General features: G+C 41.2%; 1 protein-coding gene across 1 annotated transcript; it reads right to left on the bottom strand.

The window, feature by feature from the left end:
* Window positions 1-13374: 13374 nt before the first annotated feature.
* Window positions 13375-15754, bottom strand: LOC147233453 (thymosin beta-12-like). Its single transcript, XM_086148293.1, has 3 exons — window positions 15599-15754; window positions 14473-14583; window positions 13375-14301 (listed from the first exon to the last, which is right to left on the bottom strand). Exons 1-3 carry the CDS (start codon window positions 15708-15710, stop codon window positions 14273-14275), a joined length of 252 nt encoding a protein of 83 aa, XP_086004419.1. The 5' UTR covers window positions 15711-15754; the 3' UTR covers window positions 13375-14272.
* Window positions 15755-16586: the final 832 nt, after the last annotated feature.

Here is a 16586-nt window from a genome sequence, read left to right as displayed (position 1 = left end):
ATCAAATATCAGTAACTGTCTGATATTCTTCCAAATGAATGATTTCGATCTGTTCCTATTCTTCACTCTCGTGCAATTTTCTTCGATTTTCTGATCCGGAAATACAATGAAACAATAGACATGCAAAAGCTGATGCACACACAATTATTTATTTTCCCCATAATTCTAATCATGACCCAGACTTATAGACGGGCTTAGATTTAAACATTTAAACAGCATCCCACACACACACGTGTACATCGGGCTGAGAAAAGAGAACGTGAGAGGCAGGAGTCTAACCTAAAATGCAATAAAACATATCAATTTGGTGTTTCAAGATTAATAGAAATTAAATTAGTCTCCATTTCATTTTGGCTCCTCTCTTCAGGGTTGCCACAACAAATCACCAGCCTCCATCCATCCCTCCCCTCTCCATCTTCTTCTCTCTTACCAGCTTCAAGTCATCTTTCACTACATCCAGAAATCTCCTCAAGGCCTCCTGCCCGGCAGTTCCAACCTCAGCATCCTCCTACCCAGATACTCACTATCCTTCCTCTGTATATGTCCAACTGGTCTCTGTCTAGCCTCACTGACTTTATTTCCAAAACATCCTGTACATACTGTCCCTTTGATGGACTCCACCTTCTGCCAAAACCTTCCGACTTCTTAAACTTTTTCCTGAAGCTTCACCGTTCCACTTGGGTTCCCTTCATGTATTCTGTCTTTCTCAGGCTAACTTACATTCCTGAAAAATTAAAATAGTTGTCAGAAGGAGAAAAGGTCCGATGGTGTTTTTCAAACCACAAAATAGTCCACAAGTAGTCCATTCATATTCGAATCAGTTCACGCGTTGCTATGGTGATTCTACCAACTTGTTCTTTATCAGAGAGATTCAGCTGGAATATTGTTTTAAAATCAACTCCGTGTTTATACATCTGCAGAAGAAAAGACATCCTGTTGGGAACATTAACAGAAATGTTAAGCTCGTGATTTCAAAATGTGAGAAATGGAGAATGTGAGAATTCAAAAATGCTTCATTTATCTTGACAATCCTGGTAGGTTCTGCAATTGGATGGAGCCAAAGGCAGCATGTTGATAAGTTAGATTCAGTGAAATACTCCCTGTGTTCTAAGAGGAGCATAATCTTTTTAAAGAAAAAAATATATATAGAAGAGTAACACAAAAACTTTTCCCCTAAAACAATTTCCTTTTTTACACCCGTTGAGAAGCATGCCAGCTCTCCGATCATACATAGTCAATACACCCACTGCTAATGAATTATGACACAAGCAGCAGTGGACTGAACTGAGCATATCCAGCAATACAATCTGAGCTTGCATGTTGTCATGGAGACGGTCCATAGCTGGGTCTGATTGAGGTGTCATGTGATTGGGGACAGCATGACATTGTCCAGGTAGTTCATTTTTAGCAAGAATATCCCAGCAGTCTTCAAAACGTGATAAATGTTCCAGCTGTAGCTTGACTTACGTTAAATTTTCATGGTATTTTCATCATCATCATGTGATTACCGCTGGATCAAACCGTAATCCTTCGAGGGGAGGGTTTTCATGTTTATCATCCTGTCATTTTTTAAATGGTCAGCTGTTCATCATTGTTCTCATTTATCTGACGATGCTGCTTAAACTAAAGAGCAATTTGTAGGACAGGACCAATACACTCAAATCGCACTTGTCTTTTAGCAAAGGGGAAATAAAATAAGTATATTATAACCCTCCAAAAAAAGACATTTTTGGCTGGGATCAGGACATTTTCCTTCCCATCTTTTAAAGAGTTTGCCTCAGACTTTCTCTGAGGCAAAACCAGCTGACGAGGCGAGAAGACCTTGGATACACATTGCAATGAGAGCCGGTTTAGCGCATGTGCTTCGAATATCAGCAACCGTCTGATATCCCTCCAAATGTATCATCCGTATCTGTTCCCATTCATCACTCTTGTGCAATTTCTTCAAGATTTGCCCCTGTGGCTTGTTTTCATGGAAACTACTGCTGCTATAAATAAACAGCTTGCCCACAAACCTCCATCATTCATTAATCCAGACCTGAGAACAACAGCTTTCACCTTTGATACTTAGCAGCAGGAAACTTGGCAGAAAAGAGCACAGCTGAGTTAAAACTTTGTACCCCAAAACAGGAAGACAAATCAGTTCCTTCGTTTCCTTGTACAGCAGCGGAATCAGTCCAGCGGATCCTGGCGTGAAAGATAGAAGCTTTAGAGGGTTCAAAAGGTGGTCTTTCGTCCCGAACAATAATGGAATATCGCGAAATGCTGTTGTGGTTTCTATTTGTTCTACTTGTTTGTTCACAGAGAAAACAAACAATAAACAAACGACTTTCACGCACTATATTTTTATAGTGGCTTTTACATTGCCAGTAAAAGAGGTCATGTTATCCTTATCATGACTGGTTTTGACCTGGATTGTTGTGAGTCACAGACAGGGAGGTAGTTTGACTGATAAATACAATAAAACAATTTCCAGTGAACCAAAGTATAATGCACAGTATGTTATTTCTCTGTCATAAGTCTGATCATGACTCACAGCTTTGCTGATAGGATTAATCTGAGCATGCTTACAGCAGTAAACTTACACACCTACATCAGGCCCATAAGAAGTCCACTTAAACACTGAGAACATAATAAAATATAGTGTTTCAACAATGTCAGAAGTTAAAATACATGATGTAATGAGAAAAATTGTGCTTGAATGTTTAATAAAATCCAAAGGTTACACACTTTTTCATATACAAATAGAGGCCAGGTTGCTACAGTGATTGCAACAACTTGCTCTTCAGACAAGGATTCAGTTGAGATGCACCCTGGATTATTGCTTTCCTCAGCAGTAACTGCTCCCCTCTCAGTATTTATATTGATAGAGAAAACAGAACCTACAGAAAATGTGATAATAAATGCTAACTTTGTGATCTCAAAAAAAAAGAGAAATAAAGAAAATTCATAAATTTTTCTCTTCTTTTCGTTTAGTCTTTTTCCTTCAGGGGTCGCCACAGTGAATCAACCCTCTCCATCTAACCCTGTTCTCTTTATCCTCCTCTCTCGCATCAACTACCATCATATCCTCTCTCACTATCTCCATAAATCTTCTCTTTGCTCTTTTTCTAGACCTTCTGCCTGGCAGCTCCAATTCCAGCATCCATCTACCAATATATTCACTATCCCCTTCTCTCTGCATGACCTAACCACCTCAGTCTGGCTTCTCAGACCTTCTCTCCAAAACATCTTACATGTGTTGTTCCTCTGATAGACTCATTCCTGTTCCTATCCATCCTGGTCACTCCCAAAGAGAACCATAGCATCTTCATCTCTGCAACCTCCAGCTCTGCCTCCTGTCTTCTCATCATTGTTATTGTTTCTAGGCCATACAGCATCGCTGGTCTTACCACTGTCTTGTATACCTTTCCTTTCAAAAGAAAATTCACAAGTGGTCCGTTTCATTTTCATCCTTAAAATCCTCTTAGGTCCCACAATTGGATGGGGCCAAAAGTGTCCCGCTGGTAAAAAAAAAAAAAAAAAAGCTAGATTTGATAAAATAAGGCAAATGGAAAAAAAAAAATTGAAAAAGAGTTAAACATTAGTGAGAAAACACCTTTGACCTAACAGTTAAGAATGTCAGACGATATGGACAAAAAGATTATTCATCTTACTTGATTATGAAAAGAAAGATAAATGTTTCTTTGAACCAAGACTCATGTGTCGGGTGTAGATCGTAAGACATCTAAAGAATGCAGAATTTGATGTACAAGTATCGCAAATGTCTTTGCGACTTATAGTCTCTATATCTTCCACATAGGAAGAGTGAGCATCTCGCTTTTCCTGCAGAACTATTTCATTTATCAGTGTCCTCACATTGTCTGAGGGAGCACACCTGCTCACTGATCACGCACATTCAATGCGCTCAGTAAAGGACTTACGAGACAAACAGCGATTGTACTGAACACGAGTTCAACCACATATCCACTGATACAATTTGAGCTTGCATGTCTGTTGCCATGGAGATGGTGTATAGCTGCGTCAAAATGAGGCCTCACATGATGGCATTTCCTGGTATGCATAGTTTAGTAAAAATGTATCGCCAAAATCTCCCAGATAGGCTGAAAACATAATCTTTTGATAAATCTATATGTTCTCGCTGTAGCTCAAGATGAATGCTTACATTTTTCTCTTTGCTGTCCTTTCATATTTTGAAACTCCCATTTTACTTCTCTCTGCTTCTGACAGAAGTGGTGTACAATGGGTATATTCATTAAAAGAAATATCTGGAAAACCACGCTGGGACATTCAGAAGTCTGTGTAGATCTCGGCTGGGATCAGGCATTGTCACCATAAACAAATTTTGGGTGGAAAAAAATAGAAAACAGGGTTTTGGTCCAGAAATTTCCATCTTCAGATCTGGAGCAAGATTCCAGTAAGGATAGTAAATACTGCAAAACAGCTACAATTCTTGCTGCAACACTGAGCCCAGGACAGGATAATATTTGTGTATATTATTAGCCAAATGAGTATTTTCAGTATGAGTATTGAGACTGTTTAGACAAAATAACATGTGAACCAGGCCTCAGAGGCATGTCTGTTGTGAAGGCCGTGACTGTGCAGGATGTTTGACAGCAAAGGCATCTAACTTACCTAAACGTGGACCAGAAATCTAAGCTTTATTGTTCTGTGTCTGAAAAGAAAAGATCTGATTGATTTACCGGCAAGAGCGAGTTTTCTGGTTTATTTTCAAAGCTGCTAGAAGACAGCTGATCCGAATAATGATGAAAAGAATGTCTGTGCTGAGCCACCTACTGGGCCCAGGCTCATTGTCATGTAATGTTTATAATAATGGCGGTATGCAGAATCAGTATCCAATGCAGCGCAAGGGGTTTTGCTCCTTAAAACAATAAACCATTGAGATGCACCCAACTTTCAGATCTGGAGAGAAAATGTACCACGAGATTAATGATGTCATTTTGCACAGTCTGTTATCAGCCAGCTCCCAGACCAGCGTATATCAAGAGTTCAATAAATCTCAGTGGCAGTGGCAAACTTTCTTCTTGAAGGGGGGGGATCACCAATTCTCACTTTTTGCATTTGTGACAGTTTGTGTTTGTGTGTAATTGTAAATAAAGGTATGTTTCTATGTGTCTGTGTCCCAAACACTATGTTTGTGCTATATTTGTGTCTCTCTTTGAACCTTTTGGTTGTATGTTTCATTTTGGTTAACTTGTTCTTATCCCGAAGCTGAGGTTACTGTTTGTATAAAATCAAATAAAGATATCGTAGCTTCGCTTTTTTTATGTGAGGTAGAAGTTCGGTCTTGTCTGAGAGTATAAAAATTATAAAAAAAACTGTCCATTATGTTCCAGTGTGACATCATGTAAACTATTCAGTGAAGAGGCGGGTCGAAATGATCTGCACATTCTCACGACTCATAAGGCCTGAGTTAAAATGTGATATGAGTAGGTTTTATTAAACCAACTATAGTATTTAAGGAGAAGAAACCTTGCACAAAAGCTGCAAATATAATTTGAAAAGTAGAAAATCAAGTCTATCCCTGTTTTGCACTTTAAATTATGGCCGATTGGACTCGATGCCTACTTGTGCATGAAATCAACACCAATTATAGTTACATTTTACACTGTATTAATACTAGCTTTGTGTAAAACTCTATATGCACCACAACATCATTTATCTTTCTCTATGTCATGAGATAAACAGTACAGTTAATATAAAGTGCCATAAACTCCCATGTTGGCAGCCAATGTGGAGATATTGAACACACCCAGTCCACCTGCTTCCTTGATTTTTATCTCACTGTGTAAAATGTGCTGCGTTTCTCTTACCAAGTGACCTTGGCCTGGTGGTGCAAACGTGTCTTGACAGCAGGCGTTATCACCACTGCACTGACCTCGCCCATGGAAAGTAAAGAAAAAATAAACACCATGTCAGACAACTATGTTGAATTGGATTAAGCGGATGACGAGCGTGATGTTAAGGCGAATCCTGAGATTTAGATCAAAGACTAAGAGCATAAGATCACTTTATAAACAATCCGGTAGAATTTGATTACACCCCCCTCCCACTGTATGCATGTACAACTCCCACAACCCAATGCATGATTCCTGAGAGACTTTGGTGAAAGTATCCTGTGCAAGTCAGATCTCAGTATGTGTTGCACAATGAAACCTTTGAGGAACCTTGTTTGAGCAACAGCTTAATGCTACAGACTCCAGATGATGTAACACCATGAAGAAGCCTTTATTGATGCCTTAAAGCAAGATATTAAGTGAGGAGGAGTTGTTCCTGCAGTCTTGTATGGTTTTAGAGCAGCAGAGCGTCCGTATGTCACAAACCTGCAGGCCTCAACATGTGAACTGATTGATGGCAAAAGCATATACATCATAACAAGTATTCCTCCTGGCTATTTAAAGAAAGGAAGTGCTAGGTAATTAAAGTCGGATAGACACAGTGACAGACAGATATAATTAAGTCTTTTATTACATATCTATTAATATTTGCTCCACCGCTGACAGCCAAATGGCATCTAGTCATTGTGGTGAATAGCAACTCCACTCTGAAAAGTATGGAACGTCCCAGGGCATTTCAGCAGCAAATAAATCGGTGACAACAGACTGACATCAGTAGGTTTAATTACCCTCAACCTAACTACTGAGATTTACATGGTCTTCTTGGCCTGAAATGACCAATCATGGCTGTAATTGCAACTGTGACTGTAATTAATGTGAGAAAAATTGGACTTCCTTTAAAATGACATTACTAAGGGAAGTTTAAATGCACCATTTCTATATCGTCCGGTCATAATCTGCTATAAGGGCGTTTGTCAAAGGTTGATAGGACCGCAACAAAATTAGACAATTTCAGTACAAATATAAAATGCCACTATGTTGAGCCCAAAGCACTTTCTAAAGGAAAGACTTTGCAAGAATGTTTAAATTCCCGGAGGAGACATAGATGGCTCATAGATGACAGATGGGAGATCGACCAAGTTTTAACAGGTGTTCGCTTCTTAACTATCACCCTCATGTCAACCGCGAAAAAAAATCTGTCTACAACCTGCTGAGGGCATGATCGAGCAACCGCAAGGATCCGCCCATCCTCCGTGATCAGAGCTTATTGACAAACCGTAATGAAATCCTCATTTGGCTCTCCATCAAAGGTCAGAGGTCAAGCCCATACAACGGTTTGCTCAGGATGCGTACAGGGTGATGGTTGCAAATTTAAGACTGAATCTCTGGCTGAAGTTTGCCATAACCTTGTGGTCTTCACTGTCCTTGTGCTGATATTTAAAAAGTCAATTGAGGACATGACAGTGTTAATCTTGTTATTAACAAAAGGTTCTGTAATTAGGCTTTGTTCATCTGGGACCTCAGGAGTAATTAATGCTCCAGATCAACATTATCCAGGGAGCAACTTTATTCAGTGGGAGTCTCTGAGGGTCAGCAACTTATATAACATAGGTTGTACATTCACCATTGCCAGCTTGACTCTGATCGAACTGAAAAGAGATCCCTGTCAAAGATCCCATTTTTCTCTCATCTGCACCAAAGCTTTTATATTAAACGGAGACAGAAGTTCGTTCTGAGACCCCATAAAGTTACAGCTTATCAGTGTCTTTACACAATGTATGTCAGTGCTGGATATTTAGACTTCGGTAGCATCAAGGCTAAGCTAACTTCAACAGGTTTTATTCAAGAAAAAAAAGAGAAGTCTCTCAAAAAGAGGATAAAGTCTAAATGCACAGCAGACCATGTCAACAGATCTGACTTGTGCACTGTCACAAGAAAAACCATCATGCAGCTATTGTTCCATACACCATTATGGTATAACTTACTGACCTTCTGCACTAAACTGTACAAAAAAAAACCTCTACTGCTGCTCTCTATAAATTACATATATTTTAATCTTCATGCCATCAAAAAACTGTCATCTTTTCACCTTAGCAGTAGTTTTATCTACATATCTGCATTCACTTTATAGCTTACAGTTTAATGTAATAGTGCACTTTACTATTTAATTGCACTCTAATATTATTATTTTGTTAATTCCATGTCACAGAGGGATTGTGAGAAATGCTTTCTTTAGTTCTCTGTATGTCTAGTTCACAGGGAGAAATTGACAATAAAGCTGACTTGGACTTTGAATGTGACTTTGAATAATTGAAAATAAACTAGGTATACAAACCGGTAACACCATCAGGGGAAACACCAGGTATCCAAGCAGACATGGAATCCGGTTGCGGTGGCTTTGCAACACATATTAACACCTTGATGAGCGACAGGTGGAAACACTCAAGGGACTAATGAGGTGCAGACAATTGACATAATTAACGTGATGACAGGTAGAGTGTGCAGAAATAATAATCAAGGGTGTGTATGCAGTAAAAGAAACAACGCTTTTCATGTTTTGCCTGTAATATACCTTGTTGGCTATCAAATATATTCTGTATTTTTCAGTCAAAACAATCCCTTTTATTAATAAATACTTGAACAATTTTTCAAGCAAAAAAATACTGTGTATGCTATAGAATTAGATGTACCTTTAATCATCTCACAATAGGGGAATTTCAATTCGCACATCAGAAATTGGACCTATAAAAATAAAACATACAAACACTCTTGGGCAAATAATGGAAATTTGCAGAGCTATTGTTTTCGGAGTGTAGTTCCTGGACCAATGTTAAGTAATGCTACATAGAAACAGATGCTACTTAGCATTTTCTCAGCAAATCTCAGGCAACATTAGTATTCAGGAAGGACAAGAAAATATTATCATCTGCACAAATGAATCCTGCAGTGCCATGACTTTATGAAGGAGCACAATCTTTCAGAATACATGTCCAGGAGCTTGTTTCATTTCCATTGCTTCCTGTTTCATCCAGTACAGCATGCGGAAATGGGTGGTAACAAAAGGCCACATTTTGTGAAAAAAGGATCTTGAAAAACCTGACCCTCAGACTGCACTGCCAAAACTGCTGTCTGTTGTTCAAATCCTCTCTGTTGTTCAGAGTGAGTTTTTAACAAAGTAACACCCGATATACCTGATATGTCAGCTTGATTTGATTTGAACCGCAGCACAATTGTCTCGAGACCCACAAACACGTCTTAATTTCACTTCTTCACCTTCAGAGTAGAACAAAGCAATTTTCAAACGTGAATATCATTTCTGAAAAAAGTAATGAGTCTCTTTCACATTAGTTTGGTGCATAAATATACAGCGTTCCTGATGCCAATTTGTACAATCAAACAACAACAGAGAATGGAGAGAGAATGGAACAGTTGCGAAACAATCAAGTGTAAAATCCCATGAAGCTGAAAGGATATGTTTTCTTTGTCCTCTGTTTTGTCAGGGAAACCAAAAGTGGCAGGTGTCTGCTTCAGTCACACCATCTCTTGTGTGGAAAGAGAGGAAATGCAGAGAGTGACCCAGATCTGTGTCTGTTGTACGGGTGGATGCATCTCAGTGCAGCGGCTGCAACTTTTATGCTCGGGGAAAATGTCAGGCCTGTCGCTCGGTATAAGCCCTCAGGAGGGCATTCACTGAGAACTCCCGCATTCGCGCCTCCAGGATGCACTTAGCTCTGTCTCACACTCTCGGGGACTGGTGCATCTCCTCCTGGGATCGCGCTTACATGCCTGCACGTAAACATTCTTGAAGAAGCTACGCACTCTTTTTGATATTTGCAGCACGACAGCATCAAGTCACAGCGCATTCATCTGATGCTGTGTTGTCCACGCAGATGCATTGATTCTGTGCAGTGCTTTGGCTAATGCATTTGTAAGTGATGGGAAACATCAACACCATTTAGATACCATTGATCGGGGCACTACCAGGGGCTGGAGTAACAAAGCATCTTTGGAATAATCAACCCAAGGGAAATTTCCAAAAAGCAGTTGCTGAGAGAGCTCTGTCTGTGACAGAGGGCCCCGCCCATCTAATCTCAGCTCCATCTAACAGCCCCTTACCTTTTAACGGATTCTGATGTGATGAGCATTTATTCAACAAGCATATTAACATTCACAGTCTAAGCAGAAAGCATACCTTCGAAGTTTCTATGTTTCCTATATCCAAAAATGCGTCATCCTGTTTTATCCTAAATTCCCCTGTGTTTGTATCTACCTTCCTTATTTCACAAGACTTTGTCTAAAAAGAGTTTGCTCCTTCTTTTCTGGTCTGGCTTCCCGTGCATTTATACTCTTTTCTGTGCACAGTGAGAAAGGAGGAAATGTAGGGTGGAAAAAATGACATTGAAGCTTTTGTCACTCCACATAAGCACTTCATTTCCTATAAAATGAGTTATTCTGCCCCATTCATGTAATCCTATTAAATGTTTCAAAAAATATAGCTGAAATAAGAATCAGGGGCCTTGTAGTTAAAATGGGATAAGTAGCTCACAATGGACAAAGCCTCTATATTTGTACATTATTTGTTTTTCCATTATTAAGCTACAATAAACCACTTGAAAAAAATGGATTCCTGAATGCCATCAGCTGCATTCTCTGCTACCTTTAAGATCACCACCATGCCTTAAAGCCCAAAAATAATCTTGAGCACAATAGGTTCATCCGTATCACTGTGCATTTTGATTGCTGTGTAAAACAAAACTCTGAAGTCATTTCCTTTGAGCTGATAAACATGTGCAGGTGCATGCACACACATACACATACACCCTCATAATGTGATAGATGGCGGCTGATATGTTTACATTTGTTCCTCTGCAAAGCTCATGTGTTTTCAAGGGAAAAAAGGAAATGTTTTCATGTACATGAAGCTTTCTTTTGGTGTCACTAGGCAGTAATGAGAGCACAAACAATCTGGCAAGATATGGTTGGATATTACAAAACACATGTTTTATGTGTCCTGTTTAGTTCAGCTCTATTTATATTTCTGCAGCTGTATAGCAATGGTGTAAAAAAAGTGTGATCATTGAAGGTAATGATCATTTTTCAGTGGGCACACCTCACTGCACTAGCAGCATCAAATGTTGCTTCTGGGTGTGTAGTTGCCATGGAAATCCACAATGGTGCTGGAAGATAATGGTCTCAGGTCTGTGGAAAAGCAACCCGTACGTGCAGATAATAACATACTGGAGTAAATGTGAACAGGATCGGTGAGTTATACTTATGTGGCACTTCCTTCCCACCTCTGGGAAGCTGTTCCGCTGCTCGACTCCACCGGGTCTGTGATATCCTTAAATTGTCTCCCTGCCCAATCTGCTTGCTAGCATATCTTCAACCTCTAACCCCTGATTAATTAAAAACAATGAAAATGAAGAAGAAACAGCTTTTTGTAAATGAGCTCCCATCTTTAATGTGAAAGTATGCAGCTTTAAACAGAAATTTCCAGTAAAATAAAAATAAACATTGGAACAATCTATTGCACAGCATGCATACAGAGTTTTAATCACCTCCAGTCACTATATAAAGCTGGCTAATTGCAGAACAGATGGTGTAAATGGCTGCTAATTGAATGTTTGATTTTCTTTCTGATGATCAAGATAGATTTATTCCATCAATGTGCTGCCAAATGTTGGGTTCGAAGTGAAGTGTAGTCTGTGACAAAATTGAGTCACATATGCCCCCCCCCCCAAAAAAAAAGAAACATGATAGCACCTTTGAAAATGTGAATCTCAAAGGAAAACTCATACAGCTGCCACAAGGCTAATGTGAGGAAAGACAATGTGAGTAACTTCTATTTATCACCCAGCAGGACTGATCCATAACCAGAGAGTAACAGCAACTGGAGCTTAAACATATAGCAACGATTAATCAATCAATCAATCAATCTCCGTGAATGAGGCCGGCCTCAGACATGCTAAAAGCTGTGAGATACAGATGGCCAGATATATTTACGTAGGGAAAACCGAGTTCATAATCTGACTTCTCTGACTCGCCAGCAGGACCGGCTGGATGACTTAACGCTTGCCAAGGAAATGCGGCTTGCTTGAGGATAACAGGCATTTGACTAGCCAACCCCAAAATGTGACTCAGCAGCAGCTGTTGCCATGGGTTACCAGGCAGAACATCCATAGCATCCCAAGAGACACACTGCCACACCTCCCCACCCCCTTCCTAAGGCAGTGATTCTGTTCCCTGCTGCTCCACCCTAAATCTTACATTACATTCTCGAGAAACAGGAGATACGGTATGCATCCAGATAGACGCAGATGGGAGGAGTTAATCCCATCTGAGCAAGGATATGGACAAAGCTTAGATCCAGCCTCCTCTCACTAGCCCACTAACCGCCGCATCTACCCCTCCTCCCAAATGCAGATTAATGGCTTATTAAGAGAAACTGACTTAACACCAATCCACTTACACTAACATGTAAGACTGCTGGTCTGTTGTGTGGCCTGGATCGATCGCAGCATCAGACCCGCTGTAAGACTGCTGGACACGGATCCACTGTGGGAGAAGCGGCATCCCAGACACACCTACAACCGCCAAGTAACGGAGATGCATCTGACGGCTTGAAAACGCAGATGGGCACACGTGAGATCATACTTAAAGAGACCACCATTACCACCGTGGTGACTCGACGCAAATTTGATCCTCTATGCAATTTAGAGAAAAGCTCCGTTACTGTAAATGCATGCTGTTTTCCAGAAAAAGCCAACAATGTCATGTTAATGACATTAAGGCTTTGTAGGCGGTGGCTAATTCAGGATTTAGGATAAATCTCCTGCTGAGGTCACACAGTGTACTCTGGGTCAGGCTGTCCCATAAGCCACTGCTCCTAAAGATCTCAGCTAGATACACGCAGCCATAGTTGACAAAACCCAGACGATTAATTAGCGTCTCTATAAAAACAAATGTTCCCGGGGATTAACATTACGCATTAATACCCCAATAAATGAGTCATTGAGACTTGTAGTTTCGCCCAGTAATACCTTCAGTGATCAAAGTCCTGCTTCATTTTACAGGAAGCAGAACCTACTTCCTGTTTGATGTCAGGGCCACTTTGTTCACGTAGCCCCGGTGTTTTCTGAAATAATCGCTCGCCTTTTTTTCTTTTTGCAGCCAGGCACGCAACTTGTTCATAACAGGAACAAGATTCTTTCATTTCTCTCTCTCTGGCGACACACACGAGTACAAAATTCATCCCCATGAACTTGTAAATCCCTGTGCAACTTCTTAAGTCTTCCAACGGTTCACAGCCTCATCCGTTAAGTAATGCTGAGAGGCTGCTTGGCAGTCGAACTCTGTAAGATGTAAACTTTGAAAAGTGGTTTACGTAGGCAGTTTCTGACTGGTCAATTAGGCTGTGATAACATACTGTTGTGAAATAAAGCAAATACTTGGTAGAATAAGATGGACAGCCCGGGGTCTGCACGATGTTACGAGAAAAAACACTCTGTAGCAAACCTTCTTAGTAACAAATTCTTTTTTATTACAACATTTCACGGTTTTCCATTTCTGGTAATGATTTGTGGCAGAGTAACATGACTGCTGGGATTTTACAAAATTCCCAAGAATTTTGATCTAAAAGCAAACACATGTAATCAATTGCCGATATTTCCTTTCTTCTTGTGACGACACAGATTGAGACACAAAAGCTATCCCGAACCATTCGGACAAAAAGGGCCATGTATGTTATAATTTAACCGTAAATGAGGTCCATTTGATCCCAGGTCTAGATGTGATCCGTTACATCGTTATTTTTTAAAATCCTCGTGAACATACAAAAGAAAAAAACTGTTGTGACAGACAACAAAATCCATTTGTTTTTTGTTTTTTTTTGAGGGCGTGGGGAGCATTTACATTTTGGCCTGCATACGAACAAAGTTGTGCATTTCCGAAAATTATAAGACGAAATAACAATAAAAACAAAAAAGCTTGACGCCTCAGCTTTGGCGTGAAAGCAGCCACACAGGAAGTTGGGGGTTTGGTGAGACGGTGATGAGCTTCCTGGGACGCAGGCCACACCCCGTCCCTCAGGCCACCCTGCTGCACGGCCATGTTGGTACTTCAGGTAGTGCTTGGGAGAAGGCCGGCACCTCTGCGACTGTCTCCTGCGGGTTACCCCTACCCTCCCTCCACATCTTCCTCATCTCCCAAACCAAGAAAGAGGTCGCACAAAGGTGGTGTTTGTCGAGAGGACGGAGCCAACCCGCCCTGATGAAGGCATCATCCGTCCGGAGACTATGCAGCGTGGTTATTGTTGTCGTTTCATAATTTCGGTTACAGAGTTAAACAGCTAAAAGAAGTGACTGAAAACAAGGCAATGCAGGAGGAGGGGGGTGTACAGTGCTTGGCGTGGGGCTTCATGACGCCGCCTTCTCCTGTTCAATGGCTGTAGGGGGAAGAAAGAAGATAAAAAAAACAGGTTAACAATGGCACGAAGTCTGCAGTGACGATAGGAGATAAATGTGAGGCGATGTAGCCTCACCCTTACCCAGGCGCGCATGCACGCCCGCGCACACACACTCACAAACACACTCATCTGCAGGAATGTGAACCTTACTTTCTTTAGTGGGCAGGGGATTCTTCTCCTGCGTTTCTGTCTTCTTGAGCTTGCTCTTGTCGAAGTTGGCCACCTCCGAAACGTCGGGCTTGTCAGACATTATTGCAGAGTCTGAAAGTGGAAAAATTTTTTTTTAGAAAAATCAAAGAGTCAAATACTTAAATGAAGTACACATCCATACAAAACACGTGTCTTGTTTCCTGTTTCCTGTGTGTGTGGGGGGGGGGTGTCTAAGACCACGGTGGTGGTTAACCTTGAGTCCAACAGCAGGGCGTTGCCTAATTCTAGATGCCAAAAAAAAAAAAAAAAAAAAATCATTAAACTACAACATGAGAAGCCCAGACCGCGATTCTCCCTTCTCTGTGCACGTCCGCCTTTTGTTCGCCTCGGCTCCGTCATTTGACTGGCACCCGTCCCGTTATCCGACGCTGGGATGATGCACACAATGCAGCCACGTCCAAGGCGCACAGAGTCGACATTTACGTCGAAGCAGTCGCCCGCATGCCGACGGAGGCAAATCCGACGATATTTAACAAAAATAAATTAATAAAATGAAAAAATAAAATAAAATAAAAAAGATGAAATAAATGACATATATTTATATATGCGGGTGACTAAATGAATAATAAAAGTGCAGCGATTATCAACATGCGCACATTCACTCCCCCCCCCCCCCCCCCACACACACACACTCTGTGGGGCGCAATCTGTAAGGAACCACCGCCCAGAATTTGCTCAGTCACTCGTCACTCGCCCACGTCCACGCGAAATGTCGCCAATTCTTCGCAAACGGGCGCCACACCGGCGAACTGTCGGTTTTCTAATTGTTTGGTTGAAAAGAAGCGGGCGGCGGGTGTTCGGAGCGCAAACAAAAGGGGAATGTGCTGATGCTGGTGCGCGTCTGGACAAAGACGCGCCGGCCGCGCTGACGCATCTCCGGACCCTTCATCACAATAACAATGAGAAGTCTTCGCCCCTCCACTTCCGAGCGGTTGTATAGTATTTTTTTTTATCATGTATAAGGTTTCGACATTCCTCCATCCATCCATCCCTCGTGTAAGTCCAGCGGCTGCAACCGTCTTCCGGCCACGGGACAAAGGAGCGGCGCGCCCCGGGTGGAACTTACCCGGGTGTCGTCCGTGAAGTAGATGGTCTCTGGTCGGCGCGGTGCAGCAGAAGTGGCGCGTTTTTGCGCAAGCATTAGATATAGTCAGAAATATGCTAATGACATCTGACATCACCGGCTGCCGGCCTCCGTTTCCCCCTGCTGGACAATCTCAGCCCCTACACCTTCTGTGGAAAAGCGGTGGTGGGAGGAGGGGGGGCTGGAAAAGCTGCATGGTTGCATTCCGCGTGGAAGTTACTTGTGTTTATTTGTTGTTCGGTATTCGACTTTGAAACCCACCCCCCTATGCCTTTTACTATTATCTGTCTTTTTTACACTCTTTTGTTTATCAAGACTGAAGCTATTTCCCCCCCTAAACACAGACATATTAATGCAATTCGGAATTTTAAGGTTTGAAAATGACCCACGGCGCAAACAACACATGGTTGATCTCAATGTAAGACTCCCCGCCTATTCATGTAAGAAGAGCGCCCCCTGGTGGCCGTTAATATGGATTAGTCAGCATTATCAATTTTGAATTTGATGCTCGTCTCCCCAGAAATGAATGGATTATACAGCGCGCACACACACTCACACGCGCATGCTCATTTGTGCAGTGTCTAGAAAAATGCTCATAGGCCTAAGAAAAAATTTAAAATATATCCCATATTTAAGTTTTGATGTGTGAGATTGGAGCTGCCAGGCAGGAGGTCTCAAGGAAGACCAAGAAGATTTATGGACGTTGAGAGAGGATATGAAGGTAGTCAGTGTGAGAGAGGAGGATACAGAGAATAGGGTGAGATGGAGAAGAATGATTCGCTGTGGCGACCCCTGAAGTGAAAAGCCGAGAGGAGATTTATGTTTTGATGTGTACATTAATAAAAATTAATATATGGATAAAATCCTGAAATGGTGAACAAGTTTAGTTTGAAAACATATTGTGTAAAGGAAAAAAAAAAGGCTTCTCCCGAGATGTAGAATCCAGTGATTCATACATTTATTTTTAATA

This window comes from Fistularia commersonii, chromosome 6 (assembly GCF_037954325.1).
Source record: "Fistularia commersonii isolate RoL2024-O1a breed Wild chromosome 6, RoL_Fcom_v1.0, whole genome shotgun sequence".
Lineage (NCBI taxonomy): Eukaryota > Metazoa > Chordata > Actinopteri > Syngnathiformes > Fistulariidae > Fistularia > Fistularia commersonii.
The sequence above is the reverse complement of the archived record's forward strand: the minus strand, read 5'-3'. Positions and strand labels throughout refer to the sequence as shown.

Excerpts from the sequence above, each read along its gene's own strand:
- LOC147233453 (XM_086148293.1), bottom strand. The coding sequence starts at position 15,710 with ATGTCAGATGTCATTAGCATATTTCTGACTATATCTAATGCTTGCGCA. Across the intron at positions 14,584-15,598 it reads ACTTCACGGACGACACCCGG|ACTCTGCAATAATGTCTGAC; the intron begins GTAAGTTCCACC and ends TTCCACTTTCAG. Across the intron at positions 14,302-14,472 it reads TCCCCTGCCCACTAAAGAAA|CCATTGAACAGGAGAAGGCG; the intron begins GTAAGGTTCACA and ends TTCCCCCTACAG.